General features: G+C 29.8%; 2 protein-coding genes across 2 annotated transcripts; one reads left to right on the plus strand and one right to left on the minus strand.

The window, feature by feature from the left end:
* Window positions 1-10941: 10941 nt before the first annotated feature.
* HELRODRAFT_63207 (hypothetical protein) lies at window positions 10942-11787 on the minus strand (the record flags this gene model as incomplete). Its single annotated transcript, XM_009010854.1, has 1 exon — window positions 10942-11787. One exon carries the CDS (start codon window positions 11785-11787, stop codon window positions 10942-10944), a length of 846 nt encoding a protein of 281 aa, XP_009009102.1.
* A 6107-nt stretch (window positions 11788-17894) lies between these two features.
* On the plus strand, window positions 17895-18605 carry HELRODRAFT_158893 (hypothetical protein; the record flags this gene model as incomplete). The annotated part of the gene is made up of 1 exon (XM_009010855.1): window positions 17895-18605. The coding sequence occupies one exon, from the start codon at window positions 17895-17897 to the stop codon at window positions 18603-18605; it is 711 nt and encodes a 236-aa protein (XP_009009103.1).
* Window positions 18606-23855: the final 5250 nt, after the last annotated feature.

The raw sequence follows: 23855 nt of genomic DNA on the forward strand, positions 1-23855 counted from the left end.
GCAAATCCACCAACTGTGTCAATGGACATAATTTGGAATGGTTCTGTCGCGGGTCCTAGTTTTGACATTAATCCGATGATTCTATTTCTTCTAGTTTTGTTCTCTAAGCATATAGTGCAACTTTTACAAAATTCTTCAATTAGTTGATCAAAGTTTTTGAAATAATAAAATGGTCTTATTTTCTCTTTCAATGTTCCAGCTCCAATATGTCCATAATATTCATGTACCTTTTTTATTATTCTTAAACCAAATTTATCAGAAACAAATATCCTTGATTTTTCCTTCAATTTTTTGTAAATAATACCATGGCGTTTTTCAATCTTCTTGGCACTCTTTAATTCAGTCATGTTATCATTTTGATCCTGAAGAATTTCAGGTTTTTCAATTAAATTTACAACTTGGACTGCATCCTCATTTTCAAAATATTCTAATACTGGTGATCGAGAGAGTAAATCAGCCATTATATTTTCCTTTCCTTTCTTATAAATAATTTTAAAGTTGAATTGAAACAAATAGTGCACTAAATCGCCCAATATTTCATCTGTTCTACTTTTCGTTTTTAGATTCTCAAGAGGTTTGTGGTCACTACAAACAAAAAATTCACGACCAATCAAATAATATTGCCAGTATTTTATTGCGTCTTTGATAGCTTTGCATTCAAGATGGATGATGTCCATTTTCTTTTTTTTTCTGATAATTTTCTTGAGAAGTATGCAACAGGATGTAACAAACCATCAGGATGTAGTTGTTTCAAAGTAGCTCCCATTCCTTTATAACTGGCATCAGTTTCAATATAAGTGTCTTTGGCTTTATCGTAAATGGCTAAGATTGGCTGAGAACATAAATATTCTTTTATCAAGTTGAAAGAATCTTCACAATCTTGGGACCAATGAAACTTAACATTTTTTTTCAAGAGCTTATGCAGTGGTTCAAATTTTTGAGCACTATTTTCGATATATTAAAGGTAGAAGTTAATAGATCCTAACACACTTCTAACTCCTGTTTTATCTGTTGGTCTCTTAAGATTCTTGATGGCGATTAAATTTTCTTGAGCTGGTGCTACTTTATTTTCTTGAATAAAATGTCCAAGATATTTAATGGTTTTAGCAGCGAACTTACATTTTTCTAATTTTAATTTAAAACCTTCTTCTGTGATAATTTGTAGAGTCTCTTCAATATGAATAATGTGTTCTTCCCAAGAGAGTGAAAATATAAGTATGTCATCAATATAGTTAATGCAAAAATTGTCCAGATTATTTCTTCTTATGATATTGGATAAAATACGTTGAAAAATTGCTGGAGAATTTTTAAGACCAAAGGGTAAAACCTTAAACATGAATTTTCCATACTTAGTTATAAAAGAAGTCTTTTCTCTATCTTCCTTTTTTAATAATATACACCAAAATGCAGAATTTATATCAAGTACAGTGAAATATTTGCAATTTGGTACCTTATCTATGACATCATTAATAGTAGGGAATGGATAGCATTCAGGAACTACTAATTTATTTAATCGTCTGAAATCAATGCAAAGTCTTATCCGACGACCATCATCTTTTTTAAAAGCAAGAGTTACTGGCGAGGCATGAGGGGATTCCGATTCTTCAATTAAATCAGCTTTTAATAACTTTTTGACTTGAGTCTTGATTTCCTCTTCATCAACTATGGAACATTTATATGGTCTTGCTGTTACATATTCATCTCTGGTTAATTTTATTTCTGCTTCTTTCGACTTCACTTTTCCTACATCATATTTATCTTTTGCAAACATATGTTTGTACTTGTTTATTAAATTTAAAATATTTTTTCTTCTATTTTCATCTTCAATGTGGTCTAAATTTTCACACATTGTCTTATTCATATTTTCATTAAAATTGACTTCTGAAATTTTAATTAAATTATTTTTTTCTGCCTTTTGTAGATTAAATTGGTTGTCAGTCAGTTTATCTGATTTAACCATGTTGTGATTGTTATTCATCTTATCTCTTTCTTCTATTTTGATGATCTTGTTTTTATTAATTCTTTGTAGAATGTTAAAATTTTCATCTTGAATTAGTTTGAACTTTTTTATTGCATCTAGACCCAGTAATAGGTCATAGGAAAAATTATTATTTTTGACTACGTATGTATTTAAATTATCCGTTAAATTACAAACCTTAACAACTATATTTGCCCGGGCCGAACTAAAATTGAGCCCACTGATGGTTTTGAAAGTACTTTTATTATTCATTAAGCCTAGTTTTAAAATATCTATGATTTTCCTATTTATTAGACTTATATTTGATCCACTATCATAAACCGCTTTAACTTTTAATTTATTATCGATTATTACGTTTACTCTTATCAGTGCATTCAATTTTCCCGGGCTTTCTAGTTTAAAGATTTCTTGTCAATTTCAATTTTCATCATATGTGCTTCGTCATCTGTTTGGTAGTTAGTGTCATGAATTTCTCTTTTTGATGAGTAAAGAGTCTTATTTCTACATTCATTTGTTGGATAGTATCGATTTTTCTAGCCCAATTCTTCACACATAAAACATGGTTTATTTGCTGTGGTATTAATATTCTTCTCTGACCTGATAAAGTTTGGTCTAACGAAATTTTCTTTATTTAGAGTGTTATTTTCATGTCTTTGATTTTGTTTATTTAGAGTATTATGTGTCTTTGCTTCTAATTTGTATTTTGGTACCGAAATTTCTTTGTCTACATTTTCATATCTCTGTTTGTGTTGATAAAGTTGCTTTGTCTTGACGTCCGTATTGTATGATATTTCATTACTTAAAAATTTATTGTCATATTTTGGCTTGATGTTAGAAACACATTCATCAATTTTTGTTAGTTCTTTGAACAGTGGTCGTTATTTCTTCTCTATCAAGCTGGTTTTGTATTTCTACAGGAAGGCCCATAACGATCATGTTTATTCTCGACATTTCAATTTCTAAACATAGGTTTTCTTTCGCTAAGGCATAGTCTATTAAAGAACCACCTAAACATTTGTAATTATATGCGGTTCTAATTTTTTCGTCTTCGTCGAAAATACAACTTACTGGTTACTAAAGCCATCTTCTTTTTGGAATTTAATTTATAAGTTTGCTTTCCAGTAACCTGATTTATTAATCTAAAATAGAAAATCCAAATGAGTGAATAAAGAACATAAATAAAATCAATTGAAACAATATGAAATATTACAGAAATTATAAATGAATAACCAACCTAAAATAGAAAAATTAAATTTCAGGATCGTTTACAAAGCCAACAATAATAAAATATTACCACGTGCAATAATAAAATATGACCACGTGCTATTTGCATTTATATATAAGATGATACCAAAGTAATGAAACCTAATTTACAAGCACAGAATAGAAATAGATAGATAATTATATGAAATATAATTTACAAATGTTTAAATATGAATGCGTTATATTTGTCTCTGACAGACGCTAGTGAAACTACAGCAAAAATTTACTGCTTAATGTTTTCAAATGATCAAACCGTTATTTTGACAAATTTAAAAAATGCAAGGGTTACACTAAAAGACTTTTTGCTTTCAACTATTTAATATACGTTGTTAAACAATGAAAATATGTTCTGAATCACCGGGAATCTAAAACCATTAAAAAATGTAATATTTTTGATTCATTTATCAAAAATTTATATTAATTAAATTTAACTAAATTATCATTGCCGAAATTGCTTTTCAGCTGTTGACTTCAGAGGCACGATTGAATAAGATTCTTATGACATTCTTAAGTCACTGCGACTTAGACTTAGATTAGAAAGTTAGATTTTATAAAACAACCAGTAATCTGTTTCAAATTTGTGTAACTAGAAAGAAAATCTTTTTCAAAAATGAGCAAATTTAAACTTTACATGTATTAAGCGTTTCATTGCAGAAATCAGTTTAGCTACAATTGATACCGCACATAAGAGCTTTTGCTGACTCAACTATCAAACATATTCTAATTGCTCTTAATCTTGGTAGCTGAAAAATCATCGTCAGAATGTTGAGTAATAAAGGCTTTTCTTGAAAAAATCTAGATTCGATATGACACCAGCGTTTTTCACTGACCTATTACTTATCTTGATTTATGGCCACCTCTCAACCACATTACTGAACGTTCTCGATTAGAACATTTATCGTTCAACTAGCCTCAGGAGTTAAGGGAAACTTGCATAAGTGTTACAAAGGCCTATTTGGATAAAAAAAGCCTCGTGAACGATGATTGTCCCTGTCACAGCTATAGTACCTACATATCTTAATGAGCGAATCTCTGGATTCCTTACAGTTATTTTATTTTAATTTCATCAAACACATGTAAATAAATGGTAAGAGGGTAAGAACACTATAACATCTTTTGAAAAGAAATAAGTGCATATTATAGATTAACTAGCTAAATCAAAAATTAATTAACGTTTTTTTTTATTAAAAAAAACAAGATCAAATCAATATTTTCAACACAGATGTAAAAAATTGTCAAAATTAATGTACGTGTAGGTAAGAATATGACTAAAGATATGTTTATTACACTCTTCTTAGGTTCAGCGTATATAAACACGTGCTAATTGACGCATCCTAAACGAATTATGAGATTGGTGGGAAACTTGCTGTCATATTTAAACCCGGTCATACCGCACGCAATTAAAAGCACGTTTCTCAACCCTCAACCAGTGCAACTTATTCAAAATAGGCGTAACATGTTATTGTTCGTTCCTTCCATGAAGGTATGAAAGCGAGTGTGATTGAAAATGGTGAACAGTCTCAGGATTTTGATTTTGCAAACCGAACCAAGCAAGGATGTGTTATGGCTCTATTGCTGTTTAACATCTACTTTTCATTGATGCTTTGGGTTGCTTTTCGTCACGGTAGTAAGGGGATACCATTCTGCTGTCGTATAGATGGGGATGTCTTTAATATCAAACGATTGCAAGCGAAGTCCAAGACACCGATCTCAATTGTTCGCGACCTGTTATTTGCTGATGATTGTGCACTGGTTGCACACATGCAGGCAGAGATTCAGACGCTGTTCAACCGCTTCCATATAACAGCTAAGAGATTTAAACTAACAGTCAGTCTGAAAAAAACTGAGGTCTTGCATCAGAGCTACCCAGTTTTGTTTGGGTAATGGCCCATATAATAGCGGACGACTCACGTCTCAATTTTATTGATAGGTTTTGTTATTTAGGCGGATATATCTCCAAAAGCGCAACTATCGATGATAATATTACAGCAAGGCTTGCAAAAGCAGGTGCTACTTTTGGTATGTTGACCGGACGTCTTTGGTAACAGCACGGAGCTATCATTACCACCAACATTGCGGTATGCAGAGCAGTTGTGCTCACTTCACTGCTTTATGGCTGCGAAACAGGACGTTCTACCGTCGTCACATTCGTAGGCTTGACCACTTTCATACGAGGTGTCTGCGTATGATTGCTGGTATCAGGTGGGAAGACAAAGTCCCTAACACAATGGTTCTAACAAAGTGTGGTACAATAGTTATAGAATCGCTTTTGTTTTAAATTCAGTTTCATTGGATAGGGCATGTTATGCATATACCAGACACAAGAATTTCCATGCAGAGTCAACTGTCGTCAGGAAATAAAATGGCAAGTGGTCCTTTACGTAGATATAAAAACAGTCTTAAAGAAAATATGAAAAAATGTGGTTTAGTTTAGACCCCAAGACTTTTTGTGTTGATGCTCTGCGGCGCTCGGAATGGAGAAGGTCTACTACTCGGTCGGCGGTTTAGGCTTATGAACTGGCACGTGCAGCTGCTCTTGCTGAAAAAAAGAATTCGACGAAAACAGACGGCCCTAAGCGGCGATAGTACTGGTGTATGGATCTGTGGAACATGTGCACTGAAATATTCGTCAAGGATAAAACATTTTAGGACTCACTGCTGACCCAATTCGACAATTCGACTATGTACTCCACATGTGTGGCGTGTCTGTGTGTGTCTGTGAGTGTGTGTGTTTGTGTGGTGTGTGTGTGTGTGTGTGTGTGTGTGTATGTGTGTGTGTATCTGTGAAGACAATCACCATAAATAATTTAATACAGGACATCAATGCTTGTTAAAAGAATATTCAAGAAAGGTTTGAAACACAACAGTATATAGATTCAAAAATAAGGCTTGATTTTGACTAACGTTTTAAGATTGGCATGGCATTGTGTAAAGATTTGGAAACAATGAACAATGAATTTTTGCATCATTGCAAAATATATTGTAGCAAGCTATTTGCATCCATATTTGATGATGTATTGTTTCGATCAAAAATAAAATTGAAGAAATATTTATTCAATTGTTGTTATGATAAAATAATGTTAAAAATTTTAAATATAAACAGCGTGTAGACGATAAATTTTTTTCAACTATTTTTTCAACCAGCACCACAATTATTTTAGAAAACTTTAATTTTCGGGTTAGGGTTAGGGAAAAAACGGAAAATCGAACGTTCGTTAATCGTTTTACGGTAAATACAACAATTAACAGAGAGCATGTTATACAGAGTAGATCACGAGGATTTGAATGTTAATGAATATTTTAAAAGGTCTCTATATAGTATTTGGATATTGATTCGGTTAACGCAGATATTCACGTTTGTTTTTGCTTTTTCATCGGCTGAGTTCATATAGAGAAATGTCGTCTACAGTCAAATATATGAAAGGTATGGCGCAATGTTAAACTGCGTTGAGTTTGAACGTTAAAAAAATAGTTCGAGCTGCATCGAGATTGATTGAATCGATTCACCTATCAAATATCAGTGCTTCTCAACCTTTTTCATTTAGTTTTTCTCGAGAAGTTCATGATTCCTATTGAAAATTTAAACAACTTATTTTTGAGCTAAACAGTAAAATAATACTTGAATGTTATAATATAATGGTAAAAACTAATTATTTCTTGAATTCTAGTTTAAGTACACGACAAAACCAATTGCATGTCGTTTTCAACGTGCAATTTATTTCTAGCTTTTGTATTTATTTTTGAAAGGGTTGAAAATTTACTTTCACAAAGATCGATAGATAGAAGAAAATGGCACTAGTATTCTAGGGTAACGTTTGGATTCGAATGTTGCATCGCACACCAAATATCACTTAACGATTTTTCTTTGAATCATTTTCAAATTTTAAAAACTCGCCCAGAAGTTCATTAGGAACGTCGGCAGTATTTATGAGCAGAGGGAACGAATTTCTCATCAATGCACCCTTCCTTCAGTTAACTCTGGAATATAATGCCGAAGATCTTTTTCCAGAAATTGGAAACGATCACTAATTGCATTCTTGAAAAGTAAATAATAAGAATACAAACAAAAACATTAATATTATCATTATTATTATTAACACTATTGATAAGCAAAAAAGCAATAGGGCATTTTTATTAAATATAATGATTTTTAATATTTAATTAAAACACAACAAAAAACCAGTTGGTTATAATGAATAGATTAATACATATGCAGGCCTAATTGGATGTAGAAGTTTTGAATGGGAGTAGTTTAATATCATAATTCACGCTTCGTTGAACACGATCTATTCCTTTGACTCATTATGCAACTGAAGAAAAAAGGATTGCTTCGTCTTTCCTAACAACTTCCTGTTCGCTTTGTAAGCTTTTCAAGATTTAACTGAATGTGAAATGTTATAGAAATGTTATATAATTGTTTCTAGGTTGTAAAAATTTGAAATAGTTAGCCAATTGATACCAAGTTCAATTTTGCATCCTCGTATTTTAAAGTGAACTATACCGATATTTTAAATGTACTCTTTCCAAATTTTCTACAATACCGGTATAACGCTCATTTACAGCCATCAAAAAACATACAAATTGATAAAAAAAATTAACTTCGTTATTTCTTGAAAAAAGCGATAATCATCAAAAAATGTAAAAATGTTTAACATTACAAAGAGGATTATACCAAAAAACATTACAATTAATGTATAGCAAAAAAATACAGTACAAAAATTATTTCTTACATGTATTTTAAATTATTGAAATGTATTATCATTTAAACTGTTATAAAAATGTTTGTAAAATGGTACAAAGCACATTTTGATGAAGTGATGTGAATTTCCACGAAAGACGCATGTGCTGCATTTTATTTTCAATTTAGACATGAAATATTCATCAACATTTCAGCTTGTCTTATTTCAATGAAATAATAATATTTATTATTTATGAGAGAAATATACACAAAGAGTGAAAACATAAATTTAGGTTTTTTAAAGCGATACAGTGGGAATGTCCGAAAACGGATTCGTACTAAAATGCTGGAACCCAACGCTGGAGATTCGATAAAAACCGGATATTGAATGAATTCGAGTTAAAAATTAATTTAGTAAAATATTTTTAGCTATAAACCGTAAAATAAAATTTAATCTACTTTTTTGATCAACAATTGTTTGTAACTATACAGCAGAATAAAACGTGTTTTTTTTGGTTTTAAATAACGTGTGATAAAACGACGTGTGTTGAAGTGTGAAGTGCCAAATTAATTATCGTTCTTGATGTTCTAAATTAAGATAAAATTTGGTTTACAATATATTTAATTATGAACATGCATGTATCTTAACTCCGGATTCTGACTCGGATCCGACAGTATCTATCATTATGATTATGATAGCTCAGATAAAATTTCAATATTTTATTTGACCCATTTCTAAAACTTTCGATTTTTCTCATAAGTATCGTAGTCTATGCTTTATTTCTGATTCTATCATGTTTCTTTCTTCTCAGGTTAATAGTGTTGATAGAAGATATTACTTTTATTTAGATGGAATAATAACTTTTGACTTTCTCTGACGATCCTACTCTTCTATTATTTGTTTCTTCATTAGTTTTATCTAGCATTCATTATTATAACTTGCTTCACTATGGTCTTCTTGATTTTACACTCTATCGTTTAAGTAAAGCTTTCGCCTCACTCTGCTGCACGTCAGGTTGTTCGTGCCCCTTTCTTTTCCATACCTTGTTTTCTTGCACTGGCTACCTATAAAATAAAATAATTTTTAAAATAAGTACTTATTAGATATATAAATTCAACTTAAACGCCTTCAATTTACGATGTCTTCTCGTTTTCACTTCTTAACTCGTGTTAAACCCTCTTATGCTAAATCAGCGTTTGTTTTTTGGCCCTTTTCTCTGAAACTCTCTATATCTTTCTCAAACTACGTCTCCATCATTTACAAAGGTTAGTGCGAATCTCAAGACCCATATATTTGTGAAATCTAAATCTAATTGCTTGATTGAGTGATTGATTCAGTTAAAATTAAGTTACTCTGAATTAAACTTGTGACAAGAGTTTACAATTACTAAAAGGGTAAATTGAAATTGTTCGTCATCTGGATTCTTATAAACCAGTAAACATCGTAACTATTCAGTTAAATAATGTTAGTTGTTGAAAATATCTAAAATCAAGTCAAATTATCATAATTTTATAAATACAGCTAAATGTCATATTGGTCTGGAAAGGTTTCGATTACTTGAAACGATCAGTTTGAAAAAATTGTGTTAATTTGGCATCAATTTGTTAAAATAGTTTAAGATGCTTTAAAATACTTACATCATAACTTTATATTATTAGATGACATTTATTTAAAATTAGCTGATTTACTAACTGAATAACTAAATAATTTTATTCTATATATTAAATTTGACAATTATCTATTTAATTTTGAAAATAACAAAAATTGAGAATCATAGTTTTTATTTATGATTACTTAAATCTGTTTCTACTCGTGCGGACGATTTTGCTTTTGCAGCTTCGTACGTACCGATCCAAGGCTCAGATCTGTAATTGTTGTAAAAAAAAACAAACTCCAATTTCAGCTCTAATATTGTTTCAATTAACATTGACATTTTTGAAATAGAAAGTTTAAAAAAATCAACCAGATTGTTAACTCCTATTTGTAAATTTAAAATTTCATAAATATTTTTTTTAATTTTTGTCATTTGGTATTTATGACAACATGACAAATTAATAAATAAATGAAAGAATAACTAAGTAAATAAATAGAAAAAGTATGCATTCTACCGAATTGTTGGCATTAATCAATTTAAAGTTGGTCTTTTTAATTTTCCTTACTAGAATTATTTGGAAATTGTTAAATTTAAATAAATTTATGAAAATAGAATTATTATCCAAATTCAACCAAAAAATTTAATAAAACTGATGTCATCCAAATTCATCATACAGATACGCTTTATTTCGATTTTTCACAAAATCATTATCAGTGCACGTTTGTTTGGTTTATATAGAAAGAGAAAAAACGCGAGCAGCGATTGCTTTATTTTTCCCGGAAGTTAGAGGCAAAACTAAAAAAACTATATGAAACAAACCAGCACTGAAGATGATTTGTGAAAAATCGAAATATGACATTATCTGCATGATGAATTTGGATAACAACAGTTTTATTAAATTTTCATGATGTACTTGGATAAAAATTCTATTTTAAATAAATTGAACAGTTTCCAAAAAATTCTAGCAAGAAAAATTGAAAAGACAAACTATAAATTTATTAATGCCAACAATTTGGTAGAATTCATACAATACTGTATAAAATATGGTCTCCTTCCAACACTCACGCACACACATATATATATATATACATATATATATATATATATATATATATATATATATATGTGTGTGTGTGTGTGTGTGTTTGTGTGTGTTTTTTGTATGCGTGTGTAAGTGTAGTATGTGTATAAGTGTATGTGTATGAATGTATGTGTGTATAAATGTATATGCGTACTTGTGTACATATATCTGCTAATGTAATTTTTATTAATGTAAATAGCATTTTTTTCTTTTTTATATTATTCGAATTTATGGTTAAAATAAAATGTTAATACACAAAACCTAGTCAGTAAAATCACAACAGAATAACAACTATTGAAACAATTTTCTATTTAACGGCTTATTATGTTTTTGATAGCATTGAGGATTAACTTACAACGTAAGGGTAATCTGAAGAAGATTCAAAATGATTAAAAGTGATCGGTTGCAGATTGATCGATGAAGACGATGGCTTCAACGTGCCACAAACTTTATGTGTGTTTGTGTAATTTTCACAGTTTCTTAAAGAAGTTCTGGATGGTAGATACAGGTTGTTAAACATGTTATATGATCGGCTTTTCAGTTTCTGATTCATTTCGTAACATTGCTCATCGTAAATGTTGTAGAAGGATTTGAATGCCTCGGCATGAGTTTCGTCCTGGTGCAGTTTCCTCGAATGCTTTTTCAAATCAAAATTTCTACAAAATCCTTTCCCACAAATTTTACAAGTGAACGGTTTGTTTTTTTGATGTGTGTGCATGTGAAATGTTAAATTGTATATTTGATGAAAAGCTTTATGACATATTTCACATTTGAATTGTTTTTCTTTCGAATGAGTCAGACGATGATTTTTGTAGTTACCTTTCTGATGAAATCCTTTACCACAGTAATCGCATATAAATGGTTTGTATCCTCTATGAATCAACATGTGTGTGTTGAGAGTAGAAGATCTGTTGAATGCTTTGCCGCATGTTTTACATTTGTGAGGCTTATCGGAGGTGTGAATTATTTTGTGACGACACAGCGTGCTTGCCTGTCTAAAGCCTTTATCACAAACTTTGCAAATGAATGGTCGCGCTCCCGTGTGAACTGGCATGTGTCTGTTCAGGTTATAATGAGCGTTAAATGTCTTTCCACATTCAGGGCATTTAAAAATTTTTGGAACCGAGTTATTTTTTAAAATGTGGTTTTCAATTTTTACATTTTTTGAAAACTGATTTATTTTTGAATTCATATCAAATTTTTTAAAATTTTTGTTATTAAAATCATTAGCGGTACTAGTTGCCAGGTTTTTTCTTTTATCGTCACAGCTTATATGCTCTATATTCTGTCCTGAAACGTTCATTAAATTTTTTTTGTACTCTAAATCATCGTCTTCGTCACTAATTTTATTTGAATTTATTTCTTTATGTTGATTTTTTGGAAAGGATCCAACGTTTTCCATGTGCTGCAAATAAAACTCATTTGTGCTGGATGTTGGGCAGTTGAAAAAGTTTCTCATGAAGAATATTGGCTTGTGGTATCGACTGATGTTGCAATGAAAGAAAAATGATCTGAATGCTTTGTGAAAATACGAATGTTGCCACATATTTTGACTGGCCCACCAACCGCCGTTCACATTCGTTTGGTATTTTTTCAGGTCTTGAATATTTTGATAATTACTATTCATCATTTCTCCATAAAAATTTAATCCCATGTTTAGCCCAGAATAAGTTGAACGTTGGTTTAACTCAGCATTATCGTGATTATTTGGAACGCCAGTGCTATGTCTGGTAGCTTCCATAGAAACACAAGTGCCTCCGCCTTCCACATCTTCAAAATTATTTTGCAAAATCTTCAATGAACATATATCAAAATGAACAAAGCAAATAAACTAACCTTTACATTTAGTTACATCCGCGTATATCAAATTTTCAATTGTAAAATTCAAGGCGTTTTTTTTAGACATGGTGAACGAAATGCAACAGCAACAGCTTGTGGCCTTCGTAAATTTTCTAACGACAACGTTTTAATTCAAAAATATTATATATATACACATATGTACTTAGATTTTATATATATATATAAATAACATATATATAACATGTAAATTGTGAAATACTGGAGATGCCGTTTTTACACAAATTGGGCGTCATGTAAGCTGTCCAATAACCGACTAGTTGTTGTTGTTGGCATTGTTGTTCATTTGGGGGCGGAGTCTGGTTTGTGGATTCGCATCCCGCATTGGTCGGATTTAATTAGCTTCATTCATATACCAACCAATGATTTACAAGCAAATATTTTTTAGTGAATATATTTTTTGAACAAAATATCCACGGTCAAAAGATAAATTAAATTTTCGTTTATTAACGTTGTGAATCGATTTCAAATTGAAAAAAAAACTCTATAAACGCTTTAGTTGATAAAATTTGAGACGCAAGGACAACATATCAAATTTGCATAAAACTGCAGAGATTCATTAAATAATATCATAGGGGAATATGTAAGTAAACTGACACGAACGACATAAGCATTGTGATGAACAAAAGATTTGTCTCACTGCAGCTCCTATACTTCCGGGAATATTTGAACGATAATTGTCAGCGGCAAATCTACGCTTCTTATTTTCCTGCTGACAATAATGTGACCTCTAGAAATGCTTTTAATTTTTATTGCTTTCTTCGGGAGAAATATATTTCAATATATACTTTTCGTGTTTATAAAGTTTGCGCTTCAGTTTTCAATTTCAAAAATTTATTATAAAGAAGTATTAAAGCAAAAAATCGTGATTAATCTTAAATTTATATCTCACTAAAACTTGAGAATAAAACAACATTTGCAAAACGCACACAGATAAAGCCTTTATCCAATTCCAGAACATTTACAAAGTAATGTGTTAAAATTTTGTGCCTCATGAAGTCAACCGGAGTAGCTTGCTAGACAACAGTGATATACACATAATAGCTATCCTGCCATTTAAAAATTCTTTCTTTCTGTTACTTTGGAAGTACAAAGAAATGTTAAAAGACGTGGTTGACTAGCAAATTTAAGAAAATAATATTCATTTTAATTCATTTTACCCATGTGTGCGCGCTCATACACGCAAGTGCTTTATAGTTTTATATAGGTATTTTCTTTTATTTTGTATTATTTTATTGTAGTTTATTTATATATTATTATTATTATTATATATTATTATTATTTATACTTTTTCTTTGACGGATATATTTTGTTGGAGGTATAGGAACGACTGTTCACGTCTCATTATTTTCTGTCTACGTTATGTTAGGCTACGTTAAGTTGTGTTATGTTGTGTTATGTTATTTTACGTTTTGCTAAAACTAAGGCAACAATAAGAGCAAAATATTCTACATTGTTTAAAATAAATATCATATGAGTATTATTATTTTGTCCAGATTGATTTAACGGAAAAACTAATTTTTCTTCTCTAACCAATTCTTGACTGTTTCTAATAAATAAGTGAGGCAGTCATGTCCTTTATTCACTCACAAAATGGAATCCGGGGTACTTCCTATAACGTTACTTATTTAAATTGACTTAATCGGCCTGTTGAAAAACACTTCCCTATTTGCCAGCTCATCTTCATAATGAAAAGTTCGATCTGTTAATTTACGTCTAAGATTCTTCAAGACATGTCCTTCGTTGTAATTAGAGAAGTTAAAACCGATTTGAGTGGGTTTTCAATTTTTGAAAGACAAAAATTTTTTAGAGGAAAAAATTAATTTTATTATTTTTCTACATTTGAAAATAAAAAGAATTTTGAAATTTTGTTGAATTCATTAATATTGTTATTAAATTAAATATAATTTAGACTTTTTTTTACAGCAAATAAATTTAAATGCAAACGAGAAAAACTGGTGGATGAAATTTATTTGATCATCTATTTTGTAAAATAAATACAACATGCAATAGAAATTCTTTTTACAATAGTCCCCACAAAATATTTAACCTCATCTCGTTACTGCTTTTGAGCCAGCTAACAAACTAGATTCCATTCGATTGAATTATTTCTTTAATTTCTTTCAACGCCAGTATCATCGTCTTGCTTATATGCTTATATTAATTTTGGCGGTACGGAATGAGGAAATTCCTGCCACACTACCAATCAAAGATGCTTTTGAGTTTTTTAAGGGATCGTAAAAGTCTTTTAAATCATTTTCCAAAATAATTTTTCATTATCGTTCAATTTTACCAAATTCAACGTTGTCTACAGTTTAAGGTTATCCAAAGATAATTCTTCCCAGATCTTCCGATTATCCTATATTTTTAATCAATCTAACATTTGGTAAATATGTCCAAAATACTTAACCTGTTTATTTTGATCTTTTCCCATATACTTTTCTGTTTTTGAACCGCTTTTTTATGCTTTTTTTTTCTTACTTTCTGTATCTAACTAATCATCAAAATTTCTGTAGTGTGCTTCTAATCCGTTTTTTACATTTTTCTTTGCTGTCCAAATTTTACATTGCATATAACAATATTGAAAACATGCATATGTTTCTATTTTTGAACTTTAGTTAAATAGACCGCCACCGCTCCATATTTTCTAGTTTTCTCATGATAGAAATATTTCTGGTGCAAAAAATTTTCTTCTGTCAATTACGTTGAAAGAATTGTTCATGTTGATTGCTGCTCGATTACACTAACTAGTAAACACATTTTAGTTTTTCCGATTTTACTTTGTCTTTATTAACGTTATTATGTTTGTTTAGTTTTATGGAAGAACCACTTGTAATGTAAACGCCATCCACTGGATGCTAGTCAATCAACATCAGCAGCAAACCTGAGATAGCTCACAGTTCTGTTTTAGGTGAATAAAACAACTTTGGGCAATCATTCTTTAGTGCTCAGGCTCTGGACAATTTTTAGACATTTGATGCAAAATGAATTTAGATTTTGTTTGCACACTAAGTTAATATTACAGGCTTTTAAGTTCAACATTGCCGTCAAACAACGAAAAATAGAAAAAAAGCGGTTTAAGTGCCACCATACTCAATCGTATTATAAAACAACATGTATTTCAGGTTTTCGTCGTTGACATCCAAACAGACTTAACACAATTTTGTTCTTTTAGCAAATAAATTTATAATTATTTACTCAAAAATTAAAATCTAATTTTTTCAAATTTAAAACTTTTAATAAAATTTAAAAATTAAATAAAATAGTGATCAAAATGAATAAATACAACGATTGTCGTGACTAATTATTATTTTGACAGCATTTTTACGCGAATACGTTATTGTTCAATGCATGTTCCGCTCCCTCTTACGTGCGTTAATACTTGAAAATGGTGTGATAGGTATAAAAAAAATTTAATCAGGAAATTTTTCAGATAGCATCGAGAAAATTCGAAATATCTAATTTTAATTTAAAAAGTTTTCAAAAATAAATAAAAATAAACGAGAAATTTTTAATCACAAGTTAACAACTCCATTAGATTTTTTATAAACAATGGATTATAAATTTACTAATCATAACAATATGGAAATGGAGGGCCGAAAATTTCACTGACGTGACTAAATGTTTTTGTTAAATAAAAAGTTAGATCTAGGATTACTAATAAATAAATAAATAATTGATTGACTGATTGATTGATTGATTGAGTGAGTGAGTGAGTGAGTGAGTGAGTGAGTGAGTGAGTGAGTGAGTGAGTGAGTGAGTGAGTGAGTGAGTGAGTGAGTGAGTTAGTTAGTAAACAAATAAATACAGTTGTGTTAAAATTAATAATCAATAAAATAATTGAGATATCAATACAATAATTGAGAGCTTTAATTAGTCGTAGTGTAAAGCTGGTTATAATGCGAGTGACGTTAGAACAACATAATAGAATTTTTAACAACATTTTAGAATGAAGGAAAAAAATTGTTTAAAGTAAGATTCAAATTTTGCTATAAGTAATAGTGGATAATTTAACAGATTCATGAATAATCAGATGTAAATTTTCCAATTCTCCGTCTACAAGGCTATCGATCAGTGTCGGATAAAACTTTCTCCGACTCCATGATTGCTTCGACTGGGAAAAAAATTCCAACTACCGACTCTGAGTAAAAACGTTTGGAATCAGTTGATAAAATAATTTTCATTTGCGAAATTATTCTACATTCATGTCCGAAAAATAATAATAAATTTTTTGCATTCATTACATACCACGGTGTTCTTGACTGTATAAAAAAAAGGCGTTGTTTTTTTTTATTGCGTAGCGACGTAAATTTCGTAGTTGTCACAATTTTATTACAGCACTAAAGACGGAAATGTTTCTAATTAGTGAAAGTTGGAATTAAATATTATATTTTTATGTTTTTATTTCAATCAATACTCTATTGTGATTATAATGGTTGTCGAGAGAGATTAAAAAACGTTAAATACTTAATAAAATCAGGAAAATTCGAAATATTTGAATAAAAATTTAAATTTAGTGGCACAAATGTGGTGACTTTCAAAGGACATATTTATATTGGAATGCAAGAAGAGGATAATTGATTTATCACTTAAAAAATACTTAGAAAGTAAATAATCGCGATGTTATTAAAAACATTAGTTGTCCTAAGTGATTTTAATTTTTAAACCTCTTGAAGCAAATCCCAATGGAAGGAAAAAGCGAATCGTTTGAAGGCAAAGTTTAGGTCTAATGATTTTTAAACAGCGTCATCTTGGTCTGACAGCTCGGACCAAAGTAACGTAGTATTATTACTTCAATTTTGAGCAAAACTTTGTTAGAAATGTGCACAATTTGAAATAGTATATAAAATTGAAAAATATACAAGTAGGGTAGCGTGGGGCAAAACGCCACGTGGGGCAAAAAGCACTTTTTCAAATTTATCCGAATTAATTCAAGTCCGAAAATTTTTAAATTAATTTTTGAAAAATAGAACGCACCCACATTATTTATAATAAAAAACCGCGTGGTATTGAGCTTAGGTTATTTTATTAAAAAAGTTTCAAGAATTTGTAGGTCAAATATCGCTCGTGTTATAATTTTTGTTTTTCGATTTCTTTTAAAATTTGTTAAAATAACATAATTTTTTGTGATTAGGAGTAGTTTGTTGTGAGGAGAAATCATTTTTACATATAGAAAATCAACTTCAAATTGGTTAGAACAATTTTTTGTTAATTAAAATTTAATTTATTCTTCGCGCTCTCTTTTGGGGCAAACGCCTCTTTTACTTTGGGGCAAGAAGGCTAACTTTAATTGTTTTAACTATTTGTCAAGTTTTAGATATTTTCACTTAAGGCAGCCAATAATTGTAGTTAAAATTATATTTTTAAAATTTTTTCAAACTTTTGTTTTTGTATAAGTTTTTAAAATTAAATTAAAATTATTTTAATTTTTGAAGATTGAAAATGGTAAGAAATTACATAAGAAAATCCACCAGATGTTCGTCTTATAATGATGAATCATTGAAAATTGCTGTTGAATCAGTAACGAATGGCCTGCCACTAAAAACGGCTGTCAAAAAATATGGGGTCCCTGCAAGAACTTTAAAAAGGCATCAGAATAGCCTGCCACTAAAAACGGCTGTCAAAAAATATGGGGTCCCTGCAAGAACTTTAAAAAGGCATCAGATGGCCATGACCAAATTTCCTGGAAAAATTAGGCTGGGACATTTTCACTCAATTTTTACAAAGGACCAAGAACTAGAACTAGTAGAAATTATTAAAAGTATGGAAAAATCACTCTTCGGAATGACCACAACAGACGTCAGGAAAGTGGCTTTTGAATTTGCCGAAAAAATGAAATTAAGCCATCCATTCAAGGTTGAAATGAAAATGGCAGGGATAGACTGGATGTATGGTTTTTTAAAAAGACATCCAACGCTATCTATTAGAAAGCCGGAAGCGATAAATTTATCACGGTTAGTTGGCTTCAATAAAGAGCAGGTAAAAATATTTTTCGACATATATCTTGAAACTCAACAATGGAAATTACAATGCTATGAAAATATGGAATGTGGACGAAACTGGAATCTCAACTGTTCAGAAACCAGTGAAAATTGTTGGCAGCAAAGGTTCCAGACAAATAGGAAAAATTACAAGCGGGGAACGTTGTATTGAGTGTGATGATTAAAATTACAAACAAAACATTAAAATTTTAATAAATTTTATTTTGTCATTTCATTAAAAATAATAAAGCATTTTTTTTCATGCATTTTGTTTCTATTAAAGCTATAACCATTGTAATCACAGCTTGTTTTGTTAATTTCTTAATTTGGGCCTTTTGCCCCAGGTATGGGGCAAGAAGCTCTTTTGATAGACCTCTATAGTTTTCCTCATAAAACACAGAAAGTGTATTTTTGAATAATTTAAATTGTAGAATTAGGTAGTGGACATACCAATCTAGCTAAGGCAACATTAAACTTTAAAAAATGTTCGAGTTGTTGGGTGTGGTCAACCGCCAAACGTTAGAGGTGGCTTTTTGCCCCATGCTACCCTACTGGGTTTTAAAATCGCAGTTTGTGTTTATTGTTGGGATATTTTTAACAAAACACGACAAATGATGCATAACAGAAAAGATCTAAGTTGTGCGAACTAAAATATACATATATCATTAATACATAGTAATTTTTCATTATTTTAGAGTAATTAATTTAAGATATGATTGGCTAAATACTGAGTTTCACCAACGTATTCTTTAAAACTAATATGAGGAGGCACACGTTCCAATAGTTATTTTCTTCGCTGATTTTCAATTTTTACTAAAAAATTTGTTAATTCAGAAATGCGATTTAACTTTTATTAACAAATAATAAAGTTACACAAACGTCATTTTTTTTAATTCCATTTATTCACCAAAAGTGAAAGAGTCAGCCTAGCAATAAATGATTATCTAGGGTTGACTCCCATAAAATAAGAAATAACATAGTAATTGATCCTAAAAAAACACAATAACATAAATGAGTAAAATAAATGTCTTTTAAATTCTTCAATGTTCTTAAATTTTCATGAATAAACTTAGAAATAAAACATTGGTACATTTAAACTTAAAAAATGAATAAAATTAAAAATAAAATATTAATACATTTAATTTAAACAATTTAAAAATGTTTTCAACTTCTTTTTAAATTCTCTTAAGATTTTAAAAAGTAATGTGAAATAAGTTGGATAAAAGTTTCGAACCACAAGAAATGACGCTTTAAATGTCTAATGCAGTATTTCAGTCAGTACCAAATAGATCGGCAAAATTTGTTGTTTAAGAGATAATGCAATCCCAAAACTGAAAAGATTACGTTGACTAATTTTCAATAAACAACATTGTTTAACATACCAACATTAATCTACAAATCAATCACCAGTTTTGCGTCAAAGTATCTACCAATTTTTTAAAAATTCTCCAAAGCCATCCAGAAGTTACTGATGTCCATTGATTTTAATTGAGCTTGCTGTTGGTTCTAGTAAATGTTTCCGTACAGGATCATATAACATCTCGTTACCAGGGCCTACATGCTCGAACAGTTTGCCCGCTTTTCTTGAAAACTCAAAGTTAAACTTCTTTGATTTTTTTTCAAATTTAAAACTTTTAATGCACTTATTTATTCAACTTTTTATAGTAAAGCTAATTACTCTTTATATAATAATAATGTTGTTATTATTATATAAAAAGTAATTAGTTGTTGACAATAATAGAAAAAACTGGTATTCGGCATCAAGTGTAGTCGGGATTATACCTAAAGTATGCAGGACAAGTGTAGTCTGACCGAGATCGAATGTAACAGCATAAGTATAAAATGAAAAGTTATAAAAAAAAAGAAAAAATGACGTTGAAGAAGAGAGAGAAACAAAAGAGGATAAAATAATAAAAGTTATAAGCAAACAAATTTAGACTTCACAGATGCAAGATCAAAGATTGATGGACAGATTATATTAAAAACTTCACAGATAAAATAGGCACAATAAAGAAACGCTTGACGCTTTGATTAAAAAGAAAATAGCCAAAAAGTAAAAATTGAAAGAATGATAGAAGATCTATAAAGAACGAAAAATTGCTAAACAACAAGAGCACATGGAAATACAAAATTTCAATTGAGCTATGTTGCGGTTGCGTTTGATGATGAGAACACCGAACCAGAAGAGCAGTGAGCGTGAGAAGAAAAGAACAGTGTTCGTTTGGATAGGCTTATAAAGCCCGCACAAATCAACTCCTTATTTCGTGGTGTTTTATTTATTAGTCTTTTTAATCGCTAGGATTTTCAATCCGACAGCTACTAAGAGAAGAAAGACTAGTTATACATAAACAAATTTACAGATTATCTCACAAAATCCTGAAAAACGGGAAATTGGCAAAAAAATGGTTTAAATCAGTCTTAATCATAAAAATGTAAATTTGAAAATTTGCAATAATTATCCATCAATTTGAGGTATGATAACGTATTGAACAAATATCCTGCTACTGTTATACATCTATCAAAACAACGAACAACGGTCTGCCATGAAGGATTGCAACTAAAAATTATGGAAAATAAGATCAAAAAATTAAACTGACTTTACAAAAGTTGGTGCAAAACTCGGAGATAAGATCAAACAGGAAGTTGAAGTTGACAATTGCACTTGCACTGTATCATTGAAAAAAAACAATAGAAAAATGGAAAACCATTAATGAGTGGAACTGATACTGAAGAATGGAAGATGGAAAACTATTAATATTCTCAAGGGGAGATCCTTTGGTGATAATATTGATCTAAAAGCATCTAGCGCAGATGTTTTATAAAAGTTGATTGAGATGACACAGGATGGGAGCAAACATTTTAGATTGCCACTTTTACAAAAATAAATCCAGTAATGATCTCAGGGAGAAAAAAATTTGACACTTTGTGATCAGGAGAAAAAAGGGGTAAAAGCTTATGTGACATTCCGTTTTTCACGTTTCCTATTTCTACCATGAATTAATAAAAAATTGCTAACATTTAAAAAAAAGTTTATAAATTTTTTTGTGTTAATACAAAGAAATCTTCCTTTGGAGCCTTATTTTTCTCTCTTCATTTTATTTCTTAAGTTATGGACGCGTTTCTTAATATGCCAAGGTTGGAGGCTTTTGCAGACTTAGGAAACCTCACTACACTAATTTTTAAAAATGTAATTTTATTTATATATTTTTTAATTTTTATTTTACACTTTTTTATATATTCATTTCATTTGACTTCTTCACAATTTTTGTACGCCTTGTCATATGATTCCTTGCATGTCTTACCATGCTACGCGATTTATAGTTTGATTTTTTCGAAAAATTAAATTAACTAAGCTTGAGTAAGAAATATTCTATAGAAATCAGAAATGAGAATTAAAGATATAATTTAAAAAAAATCCTTAATCTGCAAACAATTTTAAAACCCATATTTTGTAGAAGAGAACTGCTTATTGTATAATAGATTTGTGAGGTACGTCTATAGAGTTATTTTCAGAGGCATGGTATTTAGTGATTAAATATAAAATAATTGTACTAAAAAATATTAACTAATGAAATTTTTAAATATTTCATAACGTATCTTTATTATCAAAACGTGTTATTTTTTTAATTATAAAAAATGTGGAAACATTTTTCAGTGTCGAAAGCCATTCTTCGATATCGCTGAAACACGTGCTGAATTTTCTAGTCGATACTAGTATGTATAGAATCAGAGAAATTCAACTAAGAGAAATAAATGCATCAACATTTTAAATTGGCAAAACGTATTTAAAATTTACAATATTTTTCCCCATTTTTATTTCAATCATATTCTTATTTATCAAAAAAAAACCATTACCTGGCAATCGCTTGTTTATAATTTAATAAAATATAGGATTTGTTTATACCAAATTATTGTTTTGAATGAATGAATGAATTATACAAAATTGTATAAATTTTTTACAATTTGTGTTTCTAGGCGTTTAAAAATCAAGTTGCATCACTATTTAGCCTTATATTTATAATTTTTTAAATCGACATCGGTTAAAAACTCACTCATTCTTTCAACATATGATATCAATATATTGATACTTCATTCCTTTTCATTTTATTTAATTACCACGTGCCTTTAAACGCTGATAAATAACTATATCAGATAACAATGTACAAATAATCAAGCAGTTCGAACGGCTTATCTAGGAGTAGGCTAATACAAATTTTAACCCTCAAGTCATGTTTAAAATCTCTTTATTTGAAAGCAATGAAAATCATATTAAGCGGATAACGACGAATCAGAAAATCGTTCAATCTGGACAAAATTTTAAGAAAAATTGGGATATTTGAATATTAACTTTTTTAATTCAAATAATGGTCGGCCTCCACGCGATTTCAACAGCGGCAGGTTAGCTATCGAGTAGTAAGATTACGACATTCTTTTAAAAATCACTTAATCATTATCTCTTGAGATAAGTTATCGGTTTGTTGAGATATAAATTAAACGGAGCAACTTCAAAATTTATAATTCATGAAAAAGTTTATTGACCAGCACAATTTATAAGTCACAAAACATGAAGCATATTTACAATATTTGAACGTCGTTTTCATAGTAACACAAAATGAAAGAAACGAATCATAAATACTGCCATATGACGACCAGTAAATAAGCTCAACAATGGAATTAACAAACATAACACACTGCCAGCATTGAAAGGGGAAGGCACTCATAGTTAGGAGCAAATTATCTTAATAGTTAATATAACATAAAACGAAGCAAAAATAAGTTTTTCCTGCAATTGAAAAACACTTTCTCTTAATATATATAAAAAAACAGGTCTATGAGCGCAAGATTGAATTTTCAGTTCCTAGTGGGAATACACAAACTAAGGAATATTTGCAAGTCACTCAGAATTCAACACATATTTACATCCGATAGATTAAAGACTCTATTTCTGTTCTGGTAGAAAATTTATTTTGCATGCTAATTTTCTGACTAATTAGTACTCAACTTACTTATCGGTCTGCTGCTAACATTTATGATAATTCTGACAACAATCAAAATAATACTAAAACTTACGAAATGACCAGCATCAAAAAGTTCTAAAACGCTACAGCTACAACTTATTTGGCGCCCTGTAATGAGGACAAGTTGTAAAAACGCTTATGGAAGTAACTTGACAACTGTACGATATCTTTTTATAAAAATAAACCATCAGAAAATTTTGTGTTTTAAAAACATTTAGAAGATAGTTTTAGGAACCAACTGAAAAAAAATCATTATTTGGTTCTAACCCTACTAAAATCAAATCATATGCTTTAGAAATTTGACCGTCACCATAAATTACGTTACATCTTTTTTCATTATCAACTTACAGAAAAACTCTTCGTAAAAAACAGTTCTTGCATCGCCAGAATTAAGATTCACGTTT

This window comes from Helobdella robusta (assembly GCF_000326865.2).
Source record: "Helobdella robusta unplaced genomic scaffold HELROscaffold_1, whole genome shotgun sequence".
NCBI classification, from domain to species: domain Eukaryota; kingdom Metazoa; phylum Annelida; class Clitellata; order Rhynchobdellida; family Glossiphoniidae; genus Helobdella; species Helobdella robusta.